The sequence below is a fragment of the Penicillium chermesinum genome (genome assembly GCF_028974085.1).
Source record: "Penicillium chermesinum strain IBT 19713 chromosome Unknown utg000003l:1.0-5111272.0:1.0-5115320.0, whole genome shotgun sequence".
NCBI classification, from domain to species: Eukaryota; Fungi; Ascomycota; class Eurotiomycetes; order Eurotiales; family Aspergillaceae; genus Penicillium; species Penicillium chermesinum.
In genome coordinates, this window is record NW_026695313.1 from 1571336 (window position 1) to 1592618 (window position 21283).

Here is a 21283-nt window from a genome sequence, read left to right on the forward strand (position 1 = left end):
TGACGAGGTCACACCTCCCATATCATGCCGGCGCGCAAGACGAGTCTGCGGAGTGAAATTTTTTTGAAGGTTGAATAATCCGATTTGAAGACTTGTTATCCACTGCTATCAGACAATCTGCAGAGGATATGATGAAGTCAGCAGAAGTGTCTCCAACAAAAAAAAAAAAGGATAGATGGAGGTGGACGGTCGTTGTGCGCAAAGACAAAGAAGTTAGAAGTTGGCGCAGGATCACCAAGTTTAAGCGCCGAGGCGGACTGTATCACGTGATGGGCACGGGCCACGATCGGCGGGAACCCGAGGAACGCAAAGACGTAAACAAACAGCCGCTTCTCCGCCTGCGATACATCACCATCTTCCTCGAGTTTAGATCTCCCCACCTTTTTGGGATCTCACTACGCCGGCTTCGCCATCCTCTACTTACTTCAGCGCGTACTGAGGCCCTTTATATCTCCTATTTCCTGCATTGGTTATGGAACTCAAGTGTTTTGAATAATGACCCACTGAACATCACTCCGCAATGCTCCCCCTCTCAACTCAAAAGCTCGCCCCAGCGAGCGAACCCATTTGGGCGGTCTTCACCCTCTCCAGCACCGCAGTCACAGGCGCGGCCAAGGTCCGCTGTTCTCACACCAACAAGTGGGTTCGACTCACCTAAAGGGCACCTGCGTAATGCATCGGTGTCGCAGGTACCGACCAACCTCTCCCCAGTGACAGCAACTCGTGAACGATCAAACTCGGCTCGAAACAACGCGGCATCAGGCACTTTTGCTCCAAGCTTTATCAAGTCGGAGGAACTTAGGCGAGGCGCAGATCAGATCAGAGGATTGGAGGGAGACAATGATTTCTCCGGCAATAAATATGTGTGGTTAAGAGACCCCGAAAAGGCCTTCGTCCGGGGTCTAGTACTGGAAGAACTGGAAGGGAACAGGCTTCTTGTGCAAGGTGATGATGGCGACGTAAGCATTTCCGACCCAAGCAAATATGACGCCGGGTAGCTGACATGCCAAACAGCAGCGAGAAGTGGATGCCGAACAAGTCGACAAAGTCAATCCTGCCAAATTCGATAAGGCAGATGATATGGCTGAGCTCACTCACCTCAATGAAGCCTCCGTGGTCCATAATCTCCACACAAGATACCAGTCGGACTTGATCTACGTATGTTGCGTCTTGGGCTCGAAAACAGAGCCAAAGCTAATTATTATTCTTCTAGACATACTCTGGCCTGTTCCTGGTGACAATAAATCCTTATTGCCCCTTGCCGATCTACACAAATGAATATGTGAAAATGTACAAAGGCCGTGGGAGGGAAGACACCCGGCCTCATATCTTCGCAATGGCAGACGAAGCATTTCGGAATTTAGTAGAAGAAGGCCAGAATCAGAGTATTCTAGTGACGTGAGTATCTTGTGGCGTTCTTCCCTGCTCTCTGTGCCTTCTAACACGGCTGCACAGAGGAGAATCCGGCGCTGGTAAAACCGAAAATACGAAAAAAGTAATCCAGTATCTCGCGGCTGTCGCCACGTCAGACACACCATATGCGAGGTCTGGTGCGAAGCAATTTTCGACATTGTCTCAGCAAATCCTTCGAGCCAACCCAATCCTAGAAGCTTTTGGTAATGCGCAAACTGTTAGGAACAATAATTCTTCTCGTTTCGGCAAGTTCATTCGAATTGAATTTTCGCGACATGGCCAGATATGCGGAGCTTGGATTGATTGGTACCTGCTGGAGAAGTCTCGAGTTGTGAAACCAAATGGGAATGAGCGCAACTACCATATCTTCTACCAGTTGCTTCAAGGAGCTGACCGTAAAACGCGTGAGAAGCTCCTCTTGGATGATCTTCAGATCGAAGACTTTTCTTACACCCAGGATGGAAACGATTCCATTGCTGGGGTGTCTGATCGAGACGAATGGAATTCTCTGATTGAGGCTTTCCATGTGATGAATTTCTCAGATGAGGATCAGATCTGCATTCTCCGCACAGTCGCTGCAGTTTTGCATCTTGGAAACATAACTATCGCCAAAGAGAGCATACGTGCCGATCAAGCTGCCCTGGGCCCGGGAGGTTACGCCAGCGTCGAGAAAGCGTGTCATCTGCTGGGCATTTCAGCCGAAGACTTTGTCAAAGGGCTTCTTCACCCCGGGTCAAGGCTGGCCGTGAGTGGGTGGAAAAGGTTCAGACACCAGAGCAAGTTCGCCTATCGCTGGATGCTTTGTCCAAAGGTATCTATGAGCGCGGATTTGGTGATTTAGTGATGCGAATCAATAACCAACTTGGGCGCTCTATGGCGGACGACAATTACTTTATCGGTGTACTGGATATTGCGGGTTTTGAAATTTTTGACAACAACAGCTTTGAGCAGCTTTGCATCAACTATACAAACGAAAAACTTCAGCAATTCTTCAATCATCACATGTTTGTCCTTGAGCAAGAGGAATATGCACGGGAGCAGATCGAATGGCAATTCATTGACTTCGGCAAAGACTTGCAACCAACAATCGATCTAATTGAATTGACCAATCCCATCGGTATCTTCTCGTGTCTCGATGAGGATTGCGTCATGCCAAAGGCCACCGATAAGACATTTACCGAGAAACTCCACTCTCTTTGGGATCGAAAAACCCCCAAGTATCGCTCTTCTCGCTTGACGCAAGGTTTTGTTCTTACTCACTACGCTGCTGAAGTTGAGTATGATACACACGACTGGCTTGAAAAGAACAAGGATCCACTGAACGACAACATCACCCGCATGCTTGCTGCATCTGATCAGAAGCATGTTGCGAGTCTTCTCCGACTGCGCTGAGCCTGAAGAAGGAACCGACTATCCGCGCAGCCGAGTGAAGAAAGGACTGTTCCGCACTGTTGCTCAAAGACATAAGGAGCAGTTATCCAGCTTAATGACGCAACTTCATTCTACTCATCCTCATTTCGTGCGTTGTATCTTGCCGAATCACAAGAAGCGCCCGAAGATGCTGCATGCTCCATTAGTTCTGGATCAACTGCGTTGTAATGGTGTATTGGAGGGTATTCGAATTGCCCGAACTGGATTCCCTAACCGCTTGTCTTTTACCGAATTCCGCCAGCGATATGAAGTGCTCTGTCAGAATATGCCGAAGGGATATCTGGAAGGTCAAAGTGCAGCCAAGATCATGCTGGAGAAGCTTGCGATGGACCGTGCTTGGTACCGAGTTGGCCGGACAAAAGTCTTCTTCAGAGCCGGTGTTCTTGCGGACCTGGAAGGGAAACGTGATCAGCTCATTCGGAGTATTATGACTCGATTCCAATCTCTCGCTCGAGGATTCGTTCAACGCCGCATCTCAAACAAGCGCCTCTACCGCGCTGAGGCAACACGCATCATTCAGCAGAATTTCCACTCTTACCTGGAACTGAAGGGCAGTCCATGGTGGCAACTTTTTTCGCGAATGAAGCCACTGCTTGGGGATACTCGGAATGCCAAGGAGGTCAAGAGGCGAGACGAGAAGATCAAGGAGCTCGAAGCGAAAATGAAGCAGGACCTGTCGGATCGCCAGAAGCTGGATGAAGAGAGACGGCGAACCGAAATGGAGATCCACAAGATTCAGCAGACCTTAGAGAGCGAGCGTGCTCTTGCCCTTGACAAGGAAGAGATCTTCCGTAGATTGCAAGTTCGTGAAGGAGAACTCACAGAGAAGCTCGCAGGGGCCATTGCCGACCAAGAAAGCCTCGAGGAGCAGCTTGACCAGCTCGTCGATGCCAAGAAGAAAACTGACGAGGAGCTGGACTTGCGCATTACACAACTTGAGCAGGCCGGCCAAATAATCCAGCAGCTAGAGGCCGAGAAGAAGGATCTTCAAGGACGAATGGAAGATCTAGATGCCAGGCTTGTCGAAGCACAGGGGCAGTTCTCTGGAAAAGATGGCCAGATTCAAGAGCTCACCCAAGAAATGAAGATGCTTCAAAGTCATTTGAGCTTGAAGGATCGCAAGCTCCAGGACCTGGAAGCCAAACTACTCAAGACAGACCAGGACCTTGACATCAAGCTTGCGAACACGTCGAAGGAACTTGACAAGTCAAAGAAGCAAGTCCGAGAGCTTGTGGATGAGAATCGCTCTATTCGCCAGCAAATCTCAGAGCTATCTGCGACTTCCACTGGCTATGAAGATCTTTTACGGCGCAAGGAAAGCGAGTTAACAGTGCTACGAAACGATGCAAAACGACATGATGAGGACAAGCGTACGCTTGAAGCCGAGAAGAAATCGCTCGTAATTCGCCACGATGACATGCAAAATCGTCTGCGCGAAATCCAGGCCCAGAGAGATGCCATGCGCTCCGAAAAGGCCCAGCTTGAGCGAGAGGCTGCAGATGTCAAGCGACTCCTTGAGGAGAAGAGATCAGAAGATGCTGAGGCAGGAGAAAGCCGAAAGCTTCTTGAGCAACATGTTCATGACTTGAAGGCGCAGCTCTTCCAAGCCGAGGCGGACCTGAGTCGTGAGCGACAGTCAAGAGATGACGTCCAGATGCTGGCAGAACATAACCTGGCAGAGTTGACTGAGAAATACAACAAGCTCAATGAGTCCAAGATCACCATCGAGAAGGAAATGTATATTCAACAGGACAGCCTCCGCCGCGCTACAGAGGCTCGTGTTGCAGCTGAAGAGTCACGAAAGAGCCTGCAGTCTGAACTTATCAAGCTCCGCGACCGTTTTACCGATGCTGAGAGTGCTCGCTTGAATGCCGAGGCTGAGGCTGAGCGCAAAATCCGCAGCCAAGCTGAAGAACATGTCCAAAGCCTGCGACGAGACTTAGATGCTAAGGCTCGCCAGCTTGAGGATGTCGAAAACGAGCGGATCCACCTGTCAACTCGTATCCAAGAGCTCACAAATGCCATTTCAGAATCCGACAATTTCCGTATCCGCCACGATCAGCATAAAGAGCGTCTAGAACGAGAGTTAGTGACCCTCAGAGGGCGACTGACAGCTTCTGAGAATGACAACCGAGCTCTCTTGACAAAGATCCAGCAGAAGAATTTGGATATTGCTCGTTCAAACTCCAGAGCAAGCGATAATAACCGGATGCGTCTGCAAACTTTGCAGAAAGAGAAGTCCAAGCTCGAGGAGGATAACAAGAACCTTGGACGCCAGATGGGTGAGTTGCAAATGGCGATCACTTCTCTCGAAAAACAGAAAGAGAAGCTGTCTCTGAACCTCGAGGACCTTACGCACGAAGTCAATCGTGAACACAAGACCAGTCGTAACTCAGAGAAGGCTGCCTCTACAGCTAATCTTCAACTTGCGGAGGCAAATCGAAACCTTGAGAACGAGCGTCAGCTTCGTACCCAGGCCCAGTCCAACAGCCGTCAAATCCAAGGAGCTTTAGACAGTGCGAACAAAGAGATCGAGGGCTTGCATCAGCAATTGATCCTTTTACACCGGGTCTTCGAGCCGGAAGCAACCGAGCCCACCAAGTCCTGGGAGGCAGTTAAACCCCACCTTTCCAAGCAGGTTGACCTAGCCCAAGTACTCGACACCGTTCAGCACAAGCTTCAGGTGACGGAAGAGAAATATTCTAGGGCTGAAAGCCAGCTGGCAGAGATGCGCCGTCGCCACGCCGACGAAATGAAGGAGCTTGATGCTAGATACTCCTCTTCGAAGCGTGCTTTGTTGGAAGAGATTGACTCGAATGAGGTGGCCAACCCCCGGGCTCCATCCCACTTGAGAAAGAACTCAGAGACCGCTTATAAACGCTTTTCGAACCCTACAACGCCTAATCGCCGCCAGAATGTCTATGAGGGGGCAAACGACTCGGCTAGATCCGACCGCACTATTGACACCGTTGGTTACCAGCGACGCATGGATACCGCGGCCGAACTTGAGGAGCTCCAGAATAAGCTACAGATGACCGAGATGCAGAACAAACATCTGCAGAGTCAGCTAGAGCGTTCTACCCCATCTCGTGACATCTGGGAAGATGACAGTCCATCTATGCGCCGGATGAACCTATTGGAGCGGGAGAATGGTCGCCTTCATGATCAGCTGGATGACTCGGCTAAGAAGGTATCTTCGCTGGAGCGCAGCATCCGCTCAGGAGAGCTTTCCCTTCGGGATGTCCAAGCCAAATCGCACGAAGAGCTGTATGACCTGATCAACTCTCAGGAACAGTCTCGTCGCTCTCTGTTAAAGGTTCACAACGCTACTTTAGCTGAATTTGCCGACGCTAAGTCACACTTTGAGAAACTTAAACGCGCTCGCGCGGAGTTGGAAGTCGAGCTACGGGATGCTCGATCCGAAACCCAGGAGCTGCAGTTGAGTAGAGATCAGGATGTCCAGAGCCGCAACCAACTGCTTCAAGAATTCTCCGACCTTCAGATCCGCCTTGACGCAGAGACTTCGAGAACCGCGGACCTTGAATCCAGCCTCAGTCTGTACAAGGCTCGCGCGGATGAGTATTTCAGCAAGTTGGAGCAGGCTGAGGTGGCTGTTCTCAAGGCCAACCGTGCTGAACAGTTTGCCAAATCTCAGGGCCGGGAGGCAGAGGAGACTTGTGCTCAGATCATGTCGGAGCGCAACCAAATGGACGCTTTGGTGGAGGATCTTCAGCAACAAACCCAGACCCTGGAGGCCCGCATGGAGGATCAAGCTGCAGAGCTTCAAGCTGCTTTGCAAGCCAAGCAGCGTCTCCAGAACGAGCTCGAAGACTACCGCAACCAGCGAGCCATTGATCTGGAGGACAAAGAGACTTCCATGGAACAGACGAGGCAGAAGTACCAGCGAGAATTCTCAACGCTCAATGGTGAGCTTGAAATCGAGCGCGAGCGCCTGCTCCAGGTTCGTGACGAGAACTCCCGTCTCCGTGAAGAATTGGAAAACCTCCGAAGCAAATGGGACAACGAAGTCCTCAATAGTTCTACCTGGGCTAAGGAGAAGGCCCGTATGGACATGGTCCTTCAGGACACCGCCACCTCTCGGGACGAAGCCAGCAAGGCCCACAGTGAAGCCCAGGACAAGGTGGTCTCACTTCTTTCTCAAGTCCGAGCACTCCGCACCTCAATCGACGATGTCACTGCCGAGCGTGATATCCTTCTCAAGGACAAGAAGATGCTTGAGAGCCGTCTTTCTGAAGCTGGAGAACGCTTGGAGGATCTTGCCAAGGGCGGAAGCCCCTCCATGCGTAACGCTGCCAGCATGGATCGTGAACTTCTTGAGCTCAAGTCTAAGCTTGCTCAGCAAGAAGACGTCTCCCATGCTGCCGTAGGCAAGATGCGTCGTGCAGATGCCTTGGCTACGGAGATACAGAAGGAGCTGACTACGGAGCGAGAGACCAACTCCCAACTGTTCAAGGATAAGGCTGCTCTTGAGAAGCAGCTCAAGGAGGTTCAGCTCCGTCTGGTTGATCTTGAAACCAAGAGCTACTCGTCTGGTAGTCAAGACGTGCGATTCTTGCACAAGCGCATCAAAGAGGTAAGACCCAATGTTTTCTTCTTCTTCCTTTATCACGACAGTACTAACACAGTGCTTTACTATAGTTGGAGACTCATCTCGAAGATCAAGAGAATAAGCACAGTGCCGAACAACGCTCGGTTCGCAATATTGACCGCACTGTCAAGGATCTCCAGTCCCAGATCGACCGCCGCGACAAGATGAACGCCCAACTCACAGAAGAAGTCAGCAAGGGCCGGGACAAGGTCGAGCGGTTACTTCGGAACATCGAGGAGCTTCAGAAGGCAGACACAGACGCGCAGATGAAAGCCCGCCGTGCCGAGCGCGAGTTGCGAGAGGAACGTGAAAAGGCACTGCATCTCGAGAGAGAATTAGAAGGGTTGAAATCCCTACGAGTCGAACGAAACAGTACCCTCGGTCGACCGTCTGTCGCCTTCAGTGACATTGGTAGCCGCCGTGGAAGTGCTCTGTACGGATCTAATGACACCCCTCAGCGGAAGCCTAGCAACACAAAGGGTTTCCTCTGAGTACGGTGATGGGAATGTGTATTATGTGATTCTGGAATTGCCGTCATGATTTTGATTTAGTTTACTTGCTTTTTATGGTTTCGGATCGCGTTTACTGTCGGCTGGCGTCTTTGTGCATTCGGTGAGGAACGATTTGGTCTTTGTTCTATTGGCTTCTGGGTCTTGTTCGGACTACTTGAACATGATCATATGCCTTATTCATATCGGGGTGTATGTATTTGATGCTACTGAGGCTATGTGAAGATGTGGAGTAAATATGCGAAGAGGGTAGGATAGGCTATCTACAATGCAAGAATTCTAAGTTGAACCATCGAGCCCAGTGCCGTGGCATGTTAATTCTCATTTCATGAGCCCTGTCGAAAGACACTTAATCGCCGTCATTTTATATCCCTGGAAGTAAGGCCATATCTGTTCATATTGAGACTTGGAAATCGTGATAGTAGCCCTAGAAAGGCTTCCTGTTCAAGCTTGGCTCTATTTCTTATCGTGAACAGCGGGAGATGCCATAACAGTCGCATGAACTCTTATCATCCAGCTTTCACGTGCTGGAGGCGACCTATGGATATCCTTGGGAGTGAAATCCGCCACAGGCGACACAAAATTCCTCGCAAAAGCAATATTCTCCCGCTTCATGGCGGTATTCACCAATAGCAGGTTGGGAAGACCAGACGCCCTGGAAGGAGTCCAGGCATTCGCTGCCTTAGCTGTATTCCATGGTGTGCTGTGTGAAGCTTAGAATCGCTTTCTTTGGCGCAGCTACATTGCCCTAGCAAGGCGTCCACATTTATGCATCCTTGAAAGACACGAGACTTCTAACTGGGCACATCGTGGGCCTCGTAATTCCTTCCCCGCCGAACCCCTGTATTGTTGCATCCAATCGGGACAATCACGCCCACACAATCATGGACACGTTGCGCTATACCCTGTGTCTTGCATATGCGGGACAGTTCACCTCTGGAGGTCAAAGCTCATGGAGGCTTGTCGTGACTTTTTGCAGTCGCCGGGGGGCTTATCTCCAAAGTCCCCAATGCGCGAAAGAGCCTCCTGTCTTGTTGAGAGGATTGTAGCATAAATTGAAGCAAATTTCCGATGGAATAGTCTTGTCCCCGACTCTCAGTCTGGAGTTCAGAGCTTCATCCGATAGTCTTCCTGGGTTTTCTCATCATCATGACCCCTGCTATAAGCGCTCAGAGGGCTGAGCCTCAAGTCCCCACCAATGCTTCAAGTTCTGGGTCTGTATCGGATACAGCGCCCCTGATGCCCGAGACACTCAAGAAAGCCGTCGAGCACATTAACCAGCTCGCGAATCTCCCTGATTTCAAGGGAGCTACTCAGATCTTCGTACAGATGAATGAGCAGCAGAAGACGATCGAAGATAAAAATGGAGAGCTAGCGAAACTAAAAGATGCAATTGATGGATTGTATTTGCGCCATCAAAGCCTAACGACTGAAATGGCAGAACTCCGAACAGAGAACAATACCCTTCAAGGACAGCTCGAGGAGAAGGAGGAGGAAGTGTCCGAAGGATCTCGCAAAGCCGATGCTCTCCAAAAGCAGGTCGATTCACTCTTGTCGGAGATAGATGGGTATGTGAAGAATCATAGTGAATTCGAGGAGAAGAAAAAAGAGAACGAGAACAAGATCAACAAACTGGAGCTGTCGGAGTCTACTTTGAAGGAACAGCTCGCTTCAGAAAGGGGGAAGAATCAGAAACTGGAGGCTGATAAGGCCTTACTCGAAAAGTCAATGCAGAGCATTAAAGGCAAACTTCAGAAGCTTATCAACTTTACCGCCGGTCATTCCAATGAGAGCGAAAGCTCAATGTCAGTTTGCCCCGTGTTTGTTCCAGTTGGACCGAATCCATGCTCATATCCCGATGTTTCTAGGCTGGAACAATTCTCAGAGCTTTGGAATTATGCCAATGATAAACTGTCTGCAGTTATACAAGAAGATATTACTCCTGATCGCTTGAGTGTAAGTTGCCTCTGCCGTTATGGCTGTTTTTGATAGTATTATGTTCCGCTGACCCGAATTGAAGAAATCCACACGCTGGAACAGCTTTCGCTCGGAGGTTATCAAGTTTCTCCCCGAGGCAGAAGACATGCCCCTGTTGGCCTCTAATTCTGAGGCTTCCAAAACAATGCGACTGGCCGTAATGCTAGCGATCCTATCGAAACAGATCGACGAGGAGATATTCCAACCCAACTATTTGAGCTCAGATAAACGGAACTTCCGAGAAGTTCTAACTGAAGTTGCCTACATTGACCCAGAGAAAGAGTCCTTTCTTCGATCTTTGCTTCTTTCTATCGATCCCGAGGAGCAGGAGAAAGAGCTCGAACGCAGGAGCGAGAGAATCGGCCAAGTCGTGCCCCAGATCTTAACCAACCTTCTTTCTGGCGAGCAAGGTGAAAAGCTTCAGGAAGCTGTCCATGATGTGGTACAAATGGCCATTCGGACCTGGACTCCCATCCAGCATGCCCAGAAGAAATACGAACCTGTTTTCGACTACAAAAATTGGGACAAGAAAGACTGGAAAGGATTTAAACCCGCTGGGAAAATCCTCAACTCAGGTCAAGCTGGTGAAAACCCCGCAGCCCTTTGTAAATTTGCTGTTTTCCCAGCTATGTCCTCGTTTGGACTTGACATGGACGAAATTTTGAAACCTTTCGCACTGCTGGTCAAATCCCAAAAGCTGTACGTTGCTGCTGAGGAAGATAAGAAAGCCAGTACAAAGCAAGAGATAAATGAGGCATCTAGCCCTACGAGTGGGAAGATGAGCAACAAGCGACGGCCTTCTAACGCTCAACAGGCTCAGCCTGGCTCGAATGGCCATGGGGCTACGAATGGAAAGGGTCATTTTTTAGGGCAGTGATTTCTCGTGTCAGACCTTGGAAAAAGCGCAAGCCTGAGTACAAACCCATAGCAGGCGCTCATTTTCCAAAGACGTTTTACGAAGAACGACTTTAGGAACTGTTCTCAATGTGAACTTGGATGGTGTCATGGTCATTATCTTTTTTGTGCAACATGTTTTAATTTCTCAATGTACGTACCATTTCGGCTTGTTTTTGTAATTCTCAGAATGCAAAATTTCCTTCATCATAAGTACTTTAGACACTATGTCTAGTTAAACCACAGTCTATTAGCTTCAAATACCTGCTTGATGCCATGCTCCATATGCCAGGTCTCTGCACGTGACTCAAAGCGGTAAGCGCCAGGCGCCAAATTTGGCGCGGGACCTCATCTTTTGCTCCGCAGGTGTTAAGCTTCGCTTTTCTCTCCGGATTCCTCCCACGGCTCCAGTTACAACACTCCTGGTCGCCGACCAGGCCACTCGCTCACCATGGTAAGGAACCCCCCTCTCCCTCAAGTCCAGGCGATTACAGAAAGAGCACCCGCTCCGGAGCGCATGCCAGGCCTCAGAACAATGAACTCGCTAACGACAGCAACCTCCAACAGGCTCGCAACAGCGAAAAGGCGCAGTCCATGCTGTTCCGCTTCCGCGCGCAGCAGGCGGCGGACATGGGAATCATTGATATGGGACGGACGCGGCGCCCGAAGGCAATCCAAAGCATCGACTCGGTCCCCACCTGCGAGCGCTGGCGCGGCCAGGTCCTGAAAGAAATCTCTCGCAAGGTCTCACGTATCCAAGAAATCACCCTGAGCGACTATCAGATCCGCGACCTGAATGACGAAATCAACAAGCTCATGCGCGAGAAGTGGGCGTGGGAAATGCAGATTCGCAATCTTGGCGGCCCGAACTACATGCGTGGTACTGGGCGGGTTTACGATGATGAAGGGCGGGAAATTCCTGGTGGCGGGAAGGGCTATCGCTATTTTGGGAGGGCGAAGGAGTTGCCTGGTGTCAAGGAGTTATTCGAAGCTGCCTCCCGGAAAGCGAGAGGGGTCCCGGAGGAAGAGGAGGAGGGTGCTGGTGCTGGTCGTGGTGGGGATATTGCCACCAGGAAGGTTGATGCCAACTACTTCGGCTACGGACTTGATGAAGAAGATGGCACTCTGCTCGCTTATGAAAAGCAGAAGGAGAAGGAAGCGCTCGAGGGCCTCCGTAGCCAAGGTGATGATGATGCTGAAGACGGCTGGCAGTCGTTACCGGGTGATGCAGGCGACGGCGTCGAGTGGCGACTACCCACACCGGATGAGGTCCACGAAGAGCTGATTGATCGCCGGCGCAGACGTCTTCTAGACAAGATCTCATGATCCTTCGCGACAATCAGCTCCCACCGTGCCTTGTCACAACTTCTCACGTGTTTATTTTCCTTTTGCCCTTTCATGCTGTTCTGGCGTTCCGGATGCTTCTGCAAATCTTTATATGTCAAAGCACTGTCTCATTTCGCCTTATACCGGCTTGGTCATACAAAATTACATTTCCTTGATACAGAATAGTTCGTCTTTATATGTACAGCGCTAACTGGAGATCTCCTCGTCGATTTTCTGCTTTCGAGTCGTTCGCTCAACTTTGAGAGCCTGGGTCATGCTGAGGCGCTCCACCGGGTCAGGGTCATCCCTCCGCCGTTGTGCAGCATCAAGATCATCGAGGATGAATCTACCTAGCTCGCCTGCTCGCCACTTCTGAATAAAGCTGATCGCAGCGCCATCGTAATTCGGAACCCCGCCCTTGCCGAGTAGCCCAGTTTGACGAGCAAACTTCTCCAGAAGCGGCCACACCTCGTTTGTAGGTTCAGACCAGCGCTGATACGCCTGCGCATCATGCAGGTTGATATGATACAACAAGTAGTCGACGAGAGTCACGGGGGAGATGACCGCGTCCTTGACACAGCCACAGAGTGCCAGCTTGAGCATGTTCTCCGCATCTGCAACGTAAGGCATGAACACACCGGGCGTGTCTAGAACGTATGTATGAGCCCCTGATTCTCTTTCAATGATCTTCACTGGGGTCCCGATCTTGCGCGTGATTCCCGGCTGGCCTCCAGTTCTGAGAGCCTTTGCTTTCCCTACCCCGCTGTTCCTCAGATGATTGATTAGGGTTGATTTCCCGACATTGGGCATGCCCACCACCATCACTCGGCATCCAACGAGCTTATCGGGGGCTTGTGCTTCATGCCGGAGATGTTTGATGATTTTGCCGACATCAGGGCGGGAGGAGGAGCTGTTAAAGAACACAGGACTATTCGGGTCAAGGTTCCGCATTTTGTCTTCGATCTAGAGAGGTATTGTTAGGCAAGAATCTTCGGGAATAGACTGCGCAGTACCAACTCACAAGCCGTTGCGCCGAAGACTGTGGAATGGCCCCGAGGTCTCTTTTTGTGTAGACAATTAATCTCCGGATCTTTCCCAGGGCTTCCTCGAACATGGGATTGATCGATGTCACTGGAGCTCGATAGTCACGACACTCTACCACGTAGTCAATTGACGAGAGCATGCTCTTCATCTTGCTCAGTCCTGCGCGGTGGTGACCCAGGAAATAGGACCTCGGAATAGCCCCATAGTGGGGGAATGTTTGGCGAGGCACGAACTGCGCCATATAGAGTGGATTCGAATATTCATGTAACGAGAGTGACCGGCATTTTATCTCTTGTGTTAGATGGAGAGAAAAGCAAATGAATCGCCAGTCCGAAAATTGCCGGTATACTAGAGGCGGCATGCAAAGCGGTGAGACTTATGGAGTAGGTAACTCCCACATAGTCCCTCGACAAGGGTTTTGGTTTCGACCTTCTGAGTTACCCGTTTTTACATATTTCTTGACCTATTGAGCTATTATAGAAACTGCTGATCTTGATCTTCCTTTCTGTATCCGGTTCCGCAATTTACCGCCTAGTTTCAGGTATAGGAATATCAGAGACATTTCTTTAGCCAATATTGAACCTGACTACTGTCTAATCTCATTTACCCCCACGAGAATATAACTATCTAAAGAAGTCAGATGGTATATTTATTGAATCATAATCCTGGGTATCCTATTTTCGTAAAGCAAATGTTCTAAACACATCTAAACAAGGTCTCCGAGCAAGAATCATGCCCGCCATCCTTGAACGAACTCATGGAGTCGGTCAATCACAACACCGAAGATTGCATTGACACTGTCTCCAATCAGCTGCTCAAAGTGCCGAATGGCTTCCTCTTCTGACATTTCGAGGTGAAACCGCTCTTTGACCTTCAGGACAGCCTTGTCAGGCTCGACGCGGATATCTGGGATGTTGGCGTCGACCATCAGGCTGAACAGGTTGAGAATGAGGTTCGCTGACTTGCGTAGGGTCGTGTACGCTGTGAAGCAGTATTGTTTAAATTGCAAGTAGTGCGGTGAAGTTGTGCCGCCCATACCTTCGACCATCTCTTTGCAGAGCTTCATCATTGGCGCAAAGGGTTTGGGATCACGGCCAAGGATGAACCCGAAATCAGCATGGAAGAAATGGCCATCGGGCGCCAAGAGGAGGTTCTCTAAATGACGGTCACCCACGCCCAGAAGATATGTGATTACACAGTAGCCCGCGCAGGACTTGATGTATGTATCCATGGTTTCTTTGCGAACCCCGAGAGGCTCATTGTCGTCAGGATTGTGTTCTTTGAGATAGGCCAGGATAGACTTGTATTTGGAGGATGCGGCAGATAGAGAGATTGATGGGATGAACTGGACCGCCCCAGCGGTGGAGCTCGTGGCCAGAATTCGGTAGGGTGTGAGTTTCAAATCGAGGTTTTCTTTTTGCAGGAGGCGGTCCATCAAAATGATGATTTGAATGACCAGTTGATCCTGGCGGAGATCATCACCAACTTTAAAAAGAAACGGGTATCGTTGACCATCGGTGGTTTTGAAGGTAATAAGAAGTGGCGACAAAGTCGATTTGAAGACGTTAGCCTCGTCCGGGAAACACCCGACCACTGATACATCAGGGTCTATCGGAAGAGGCAAAGGAGGATCAATATTGAATAGGTCATTTTTCGGATCGCGAAGAGACTTTTTGAGCTTCTCGATTTTGACCGGTCGTGGCTCACGAGAAAAGCGAATATCTTTAGCAATCTTTGAAAGAATTGCGACGAGTTCACCTTGCCGAAGAAGTTGTTTTCGATGGTCTGCATGAATCCTTTCGAGTTCGGCCATGAAATAGTATTCCACCCGCGCAAATAATCTCCGCTGCGTGGACAAAGTACCCGGACCGGCATCATCGCATTCAACCATGAGGTACCAGTGGAGATAGTTTCCAAGTTTGAAATTGTTTGCTGCGCGCGTGATCAGGAAATTGGCAAGAGAGGAGTCTTGGGCTGCGTCGTCGGCGTTGTTCTGGGCACTTTCTTCATATTTCAAAGCTTGAACCAACTGTAGAAGATAGAGAAGCAACTCGTCATCATCCGCCTTGCGCAATCTTTCCACGGCGTATGATCGGACTGCCTGGTTATCAAAGGTAGGCCCTAAGAGTTCCAAGGCATCGTCAACGTCGATTTCAGTCCACTTAGGCAAGATCTCCACGGCCTGCCGAGATTCCCCGTCATCGCGCCAATTGACTGATTTAACAAATTTAGTAAGAGCTCTCTTTTCTCGGGTAAGATAGTATCGGAATCTCCAAATGAGATCCTTCTCTTCAGCCGTGAGGTCTTGGGTTGGTTCGTATGAAAGAATGGTGTTAAGCTCATCGCGATTCTTGGGGTTGGGCTTGAGATCTCGGTCCATGAACCCCGTGCGATGGCTACGAATGAGGCGACGGTGTTTGTCTTCACAAGGATTCCCAGACTGGCCCACCTCTGGGTCATATATTCTAATCACCCCGGCGCCATCTACCTCACCGATTCCAGGGCCAAATCGAACCTCGGGAATGGGCTTCAACGCGGAATTAGGATGTGCAGGCGTGTTCTGGAAGTACGCAGAGACGGGTGGGGGATCGTATTGATGATCTGCCCAGACGATGGGATGATCGAAACGAGGGAACTCCACATAAATGTGGAAATTCTCATCATCTAGATCTTCTTCATTAGAGCTGTCACCCGTGGTGTCAGAAGATTTCTGTTTCGAGGCTTTGAGTTGGAGCGCTCGTTTTCGAGCCGCCTCTTCCGCTTGAACCTTGAGCTTCTCTATTTTGCGAAAAGCGATATGGTCCATCCAGTCGATTCGAGTAATTTCACCCATCTCGTGTTTTTTGATCAATCCTTCGATCCGTTCTAGTTCGATTTCTTCGCGCGACAAAGCCAGCACATCACGATTATTGTTATTTCGACGCTTCGGGGGAGGGTTTGCGGGGTGGTCGTTGCTGAGTATCCATCGGCAGCTTTATGGCGGTGGATCTTACATTTCTGCCGACCCATTTTGAGCTTGCCTTCATCGTCAAATAGCTTGATCGTTGTTCCCCCGAATGGTACATCATGACCTTGAGGCCCATCGCTTGCCAGAGGAGATAGATCCCAAACAGTCACAGCCAACTGAGAATTGATTGGGGCGTCCTTGACCGATATGGGCATCTTCAACCATTCATTCCATGATCGGGTGGTTTTGAAAGCTTTGTACGATGTTTGCAGGGGAACACCGAGGGGCTTAGAGTCCGACCATACTTGTGCTGTGACGAAAAGATCGGATGTAGGATCTTGGGATGATCCAAGGAATCGTAGTTCGGGATTCTGGAGCAGACGCGAATATGGTATCTGCTGCTGTTTCCCTTCCAGCGATTCTCTGAAAATCTGTTAGTTTGAAACATGAGTTATACGCGCCATCTCTTACATCTTAACAAAGACAGGCAAATCCACCTGAGTGGACAGCGCAAAGGTGAATGCCTCCATCCTCGCGGGGCTTTAAGCTGGCAGCTTTGGAGAGTGATCCACGGGGAAGCCTGGGCCTCCAGTGGAGACTGAGTCAGCACGTCGATAAGTAACTAACCACGTGATTGGGTAGCTAGTATCCTGCTCTATTCAGGAACTGCACTATTCGCTCTACAGGGCTCTTAAGATGGTGCTTATCCGACCACCACTGCATGTAATTCGGTCACGGTAGTAGTACTGTAACGCTGCTGCTATCAGTGGTGCATAGGGAATCCTGTGTACGTCCGAAGTGTATATGGGTATATATCTATAGTTGTCCAGAAGGTCGCATAAGAGATTATTCTATTTTTGATGAACCATTTCTATCAATACCCTGGGAAACAATAGGGATAATGGATTCTATACTGATGCTTCCCAAGGTCTTGGCCACATGCTGCATTCGGCAGACATGATCGGAGATAGAGATAAGGGCCTTTCGTTGATCGCCCGCCAACGCGATCACGTGTAGCGCGTCGTTGCGCGCCGGGAAGATTCGATGCACCCCTGCAAAGGTTGCCTTTCGCCATTCGTTTAATTTTAGATCCGCAAACGACAGGGGTTTGCATCCACCTGTTTGGTTTTGTGTGTTTGTTAGCCCGGCATTACCCTATCTTTTGTCTCTTTTGTTCATTCACACGCTAAGAAGCGCCCACCCAAAATATGGCCCGCGTCCCCCTCTCTCAGCTGGATCAAACAACTGCGCCATCATCACCGGACTCGTCTTCAGACAAGGAAAACCCACGAAACCATAAAAACCAACGGAATACTGTCCCTATGTCCCAATCTCAGTCGAAAAGACGCCGCTTGTCGGAGCGTAACGCCAACACCCAGTCGCAAATGCCTTCATCTCAGCGCAATAACCATCTTAGTCGTCACTACGACCCCGACCAAGATCCAGAGGAAAGAAGAAGGGTTCGCAAGGGCTACAGAACCTTAGGCAGGAATTCAATGGTAAGTTTCGCCGTTGATTCACATAGCTACACGTCTTAGGAGTCGCGTCTTTCTAACAAAGATATTTTGCGACAGACCACCGCACGGAATATATGCGTGCCGACCACGATGGAATTCTCAAGACCCTCGAGAAACAAAACGAACTCTTCAATGATGTGAAGCAAACCTCCGATGCCACCGCCGATTCGGGGTTGATGGTCAAGGTCGCGGAGGTTGCATCTAAAAGGGCCGGGAGAATGGCACTTGGCAATACAGGAGCCGGGATAGACGTCGATGAATTCGTGTCCAAATGCATTAACTACATGCGCAATGCACCTAGGACTATGACTGCCACACAGAGCCAGGGACCGCGTCGCCACCGGCAAACCCAGAGGGCTTCCGGTGACAGCGACGATGATGAGGGTTCGGGCGAGCCGATGAACTGGGAGTGGCTTGGTCGAAATGCGTGTCTTCCCTACAACGCTCGGCCCGGTGTGTCGGGGTTTCTTCTGGGACCGTTGTCAGTGCAGAAGCGCGCGCGACAGCAAACCCAGCGCTCTGCCAGGGAGCAGTTTGATCCATCGCAACTACAGCAGCCAAAAGAGATGCAACAAGAGGATCTTGCTTCCAGTGAGAACTTTAATCTGACAGAAATCTGCTCAAACATCAACAAGTTGCTGGCCGAAACCCAGGCGAAATTCCAATCAGAGGCCTTCGAAAATCTTGGGCACCTGGAAAATGTCCCGAAGAGAGAGAAATATACCGCATTGCTAAAGTATCGTATCGCCGATGATGGGGGCATACCCCTTTTTCACTTTGTGATCAACCCCAGGTCATTCGGACAGAGTGTAGAAAACATGTTCTATGTCAGCTTTTTGGTCCGAGACGGTGCAGCTGCCGTGTCAATGGATAGTGAAGGGCAACCAACCCTCCGTGAGTGTCCCCGAGCCCAACCTCCAGCATTGCCACCGCAGAACCCCCTCCCCCTTTCAATCTGATTGCTGACAGCTCTGTAGATGCGTCTCAGCCGTTCGCGCCAAGTGAAGCACAAAGGCAAGGGATTCAAAAACACCAGGCCGTGTTCAGCTTGGACTGTGATCTCTGGGAAGAGCTAATTCAATCATATGACATTAAAGACAGCATAATCCCACATCGGGAGGAGAAGGAGGAGACCAATGCGACCTGGGCCTGAGTGCTTCTTGCTACCTGGATTGTTAATTAGTTCTTCAAATCATGATACCCCTTAGTTCCATTTGCCTTTGCTATTACCATTCTACATCCATTTGATTGTCTTCATAAGCTCTGGAAATAGAAACAGCATTATGTGCCGCATAAATGCATAAAATGTACAAGCGGGAGCGATGCAAAAGGATCTGACAAGTTGTGGAGTCGATGTGGACCTCGGCAGGAGCTCAGATGGGTAAGCAGCTTAAGCTCCCCCCCGGGACCGAAAGGCCCAGATGCGCCTGCTCACGTCATAACAAGTTCTTTCCTTATCGCCCCATATGGGCCGTTTTCAGAATTCCGTTAAGAATCCCAAAAACTTCCGCCTCTTTGCATCCCACTGCGTTTCCCATTGAGAAGCTCTTCATACCGCCTGTCGTTTCGTGAGTTGTGAAGAACCTCGGACACATCCCCGCTAGGGAATGCACTTGCAATCTTCAACTTGAAAACCCGAACGAACAAATATAGCCAAAATGCCGCAGCTCTTCCCAGCCAACCCCTCGGCTTCGATGGTGATCCGCAATGTGACACCAAATATTATTACAATGAGTCTACCGTTCGCGCGTTTTGGAATCGTCCGCTTCGGCGCCCGGGGGACGCTAGGTAAGTTGCCCACCTGGCACCCTTACAGCTGGAGCCTTTTCGCATGCTCCGTCTTCCAAGACATCAGGAGCATGGTGGACTCAAGTCAAGACATCATCCTTTGAAAAAGAAAGACAGGCTAACTCTAATCTCCTTGCGTACAGTCAAGCTTGCGACTGGTTCTCTCGCCATTTTCTCGCCCGTCTCGATGACCCCCGAGGTTCGCGAGGTTGTGCAAGCCCAGGGGGGCAATGTCAAATACATTATTGCCCCAGACATGGAGCACCACCTCCACATTACTGCCTGGAAGAATGCGTTTCCCGAGGCCGCCATCTTGGCGCCAGAGGGACTCTGGGAGAAGCGACAAAAGAATTCAGAGTATAACGATGCGCCCTTCCAGTATGTCTTCAAAAAGGAAGGATCGCCTCCGACTATCTCGGAGGAATTTGATGCCGAGTTCGACATCGAGTACGTGCATGCGCATGGAAATCGTGAGATTGTCGCCCTGCATCGGCCTTCGCGCACCCTCATCGAGGCCGACTTACTCTTTAACCTCCCTGCTACAGAGCAGTACTCGAAGACCAAAGACGGGAGCACTGCGAATTTCCTGACCCGTCTTTTCCTCCCTGCTATGTCGGTGGGGAACCCTCCAACCGGTCAGCGACGTTTTATCTGGTATTTGGCTACTACCGATCGGGGCGCTTTCCAGCAGTCCATTCGACGTATTATTCGATGGGACTTTGACCGCTTGATACCTTGCCACGGAGATGTGATTGAGACTGGGGCCAAGGAGGTATTTCAGAATGTCTTCGCATGGTTCTTGCAGGAGGACCACGAACATGTCTAGGATGGCTGCGCTCATCCTCATCTTTCTTCTATTCTTGTATTCTGTTATCTTCCTTTCTTGGAATCTCGGATTCCTGTCTTCTATTTTGTGGGTTTGGAGCATTTAAGTTGAGTGTGGAGCGAGAGATATCCGATACTCCTGGTGTTGAAGGAGGGGTGGCGAGAGATCCGTACTAATTGTGTATCATTACATTAGTATGAAGCTGACAAGAAGCGTAATATTCTCAAAGCCAGAGCCTATTCGTAGGGAGAGGATAGCGCCTTCTTCTCCGGCTAACCCGCATTGGATGAGGGGATTAATTTTATTGGGCGTAAAGGTATCAACATGATCTCCTGTGCAGTCGATGAAGCGTCCGCGAGTGCATACTCAACAGCCAGAGAAGTTGGATTAACGCGCATATAGCCACCCTGAGGAGCAAGCCATATTGAGCAAGCTACCATCCCATCGGGAATTTTCTACAAATCGTTAAAAATAGCCTATAACGCCAAGGACAAATGAAGGCCCTAGACGTGACCTTGTGCGTCATAGAGCTAGGGGTCGGGGCCGGCAAGGGCTGTGAGACCTTGCGCCCAGGAACAGACATGCCTGACATTCCTACCATCTGACTCTGTCCCTATGAGCTAACCTTGCAGGAACAAGCTCCTGCTTCTCTACTTCTATCATACATGCACTGTCTCCACGAGCCTGCAACAAGATGATGGACACTGCAGCCCGTAGGTTCTACAGCTTGCCATGATCGCCGCGGGTGGAGCAAATCCACTAGGCAGAACCCAACTTTCTCGCAAAACATCCCCACGGGACAAACTGCAAGCCATGCGAGGTTGACATCGCCAATGCCCCGCTACCACATCGCGTCGGGTTCTAGAAACAGGGATCACCCATGGGGGTGATGCGGATTGGCTGGATCTCATTTTTGCTCAGGTTAGGCAGCACCGTCTCGGGGGGTTGTATAGGTCGACTTTTTGTTTTCTTTGCTTCCCCTTGGTTTCTCATGTCGGGAGG

At 50.1% G+C, this 21283-nt stretch overlaps 8 protein-coding genes across 8 annotated transcripts; 5 read left to right on the forward strand and 3 right to left on the reverse strand.

Annotated features, from left to right (window-relative positions):
• Positions 1-269: 269 nt before the first annotated feature.
• On the forward strand, positions 270-7944 carry N7468_003480 (type II myosin; the record flags this gene model as incomplete). The annotated part of the gene is made up of 7 exons (XM_058472777.1): positions 270-959; positions 1015-1158; positions 1214-1398; positions 1456-2162; positions 2225-2690; positions 2773-7438; positions 7504-7944. 7 exons carry the CDS (start codon positions 270-272, stop codon positions 7942-7944), a joined length of 7299 nt encoding a protein of 2432 aa, XP_058331780.1.
• Positions 7945-9111: 1167 nt separating this feature from the next.
• On the forward strand, positions 9112-10816 carry N7468_003481 (uncharacterized protein; the record flags this gene model as incomplete). Its single annotated transcript, XM_058472778.1, has 3 exons — positions 9112-9767; positions 9831-9918; positions 10016-10816. The coding sequence occupies 3 exons, from the start codon at positions 9112-9114 to the stop codon at positions 10814-10816; spliced, it is 1545 nt and encodes a 514-aa protein (XP_058331781.1).
• Positions 10817-11284: 468 nt separating this feature from the next.
• N7468_003482 (pre-mRNA-splicing factor ISY1) lies at positions 11285-12159 on the forward strand (the record flags this gene model as incomplete). The annotated part of the gene is made up of 2 exons (XM_058472779.1): positions 11285-11287; positions 11401-12159. 2 exons carry the CDS (start codon positions 11285-11287, stop codon positions 12157-12159), a joined length of 762 nt encoding a protein of 253 aa, XP_058331782.1.
• A 207-nt stretch (positions 12160-12366) lies between these two features.
• On the reverse strand, positions 12367-13444 carry N7468_003483 (putative GTPase MTG1; the record flags this gene model as incomplete). The annotated part of the gene is made up of 2 exons (XM_058472780.1): positions 12367-13122; positions 13181-13444. 2 exons carry the CDS (start codon positions 13442-13444, stop codon positions 12367-12369), a joined length of 1020 nt encoding a protein of 339 aa, XP_058331783.1.
• Positions 13445-13933: 489 nt separating this feature from the next.
• On the reverse strand, positions 13934-16036 carry N7468_003484 (phosphatidylinositol 3-kinase VPS34; the record flags this gene model as incomplete). The annotated part of the gene is made up of 1 exon (XM_058472781.1): positions 13934-16036. One exon carries the CDS (start codon positions 16034-16036, stop codon positions 13934-13936), a length of 2103 nt encoding a protein of 700 aa, XP_058331784.1.
• A 32-nt stretch (positions 16037-16068) lies between these two features.
• N7468_003485 (PIK3C3 family C2 domain-containing protein) lies at positions 16069-16680 on the reverse strand (the record flags this gene model as incomplete). Its single annotated transcript, XM_058472782.1, has 2 exons — positions 16069-16573; positions 16622-16680. 2 exons carry the CDS (start codon positions 16678-16680, stop codon positions 16069-16071), a joined length of 564 nt encoding a protein of 187 aa, XP_058331785.1.
• A 678-nt stretch (positions 16681-17358) lies between these two features.
• On the forward strand, positions 17359-18820 carry N7468_003486 (nuclear protein; the record flags this gene model as incomplete). Its single annotated transcript, XM_058472783.1, has 4 exons — positions 17359-17610; positions 17640-17649; positions 17725-18561; positions 18645-18820. The coding sequence occupies 4 exons, from the start codon at positions 17359-17361 to the stop codon at positions 18818-18820; spliced, it is 1275 nt and encodes a 424-aa protein (XP_058331786.1).
• A 505-nt stretch (positions 18821-19325) lies between these two features.
• N7468_003487 (uncharacterized protein) lies at positions 19326-20281 on the forward strand (the record flags this gene model as incomplete). The annotated part of the gene is made up of 2 exons (XM_058472784.1): positions 19326-19455; positions 19599-20281. The coding sequence occupies 2 exons, from the start codon at positions 19326-19328 to the stop codon at positions 20279-20281; spliced, it is 813 nt and encodes a 270-aa protein (XP_058331787.1).
• Positions 20282-21283: the final 1002 nt, after the last annotated feature.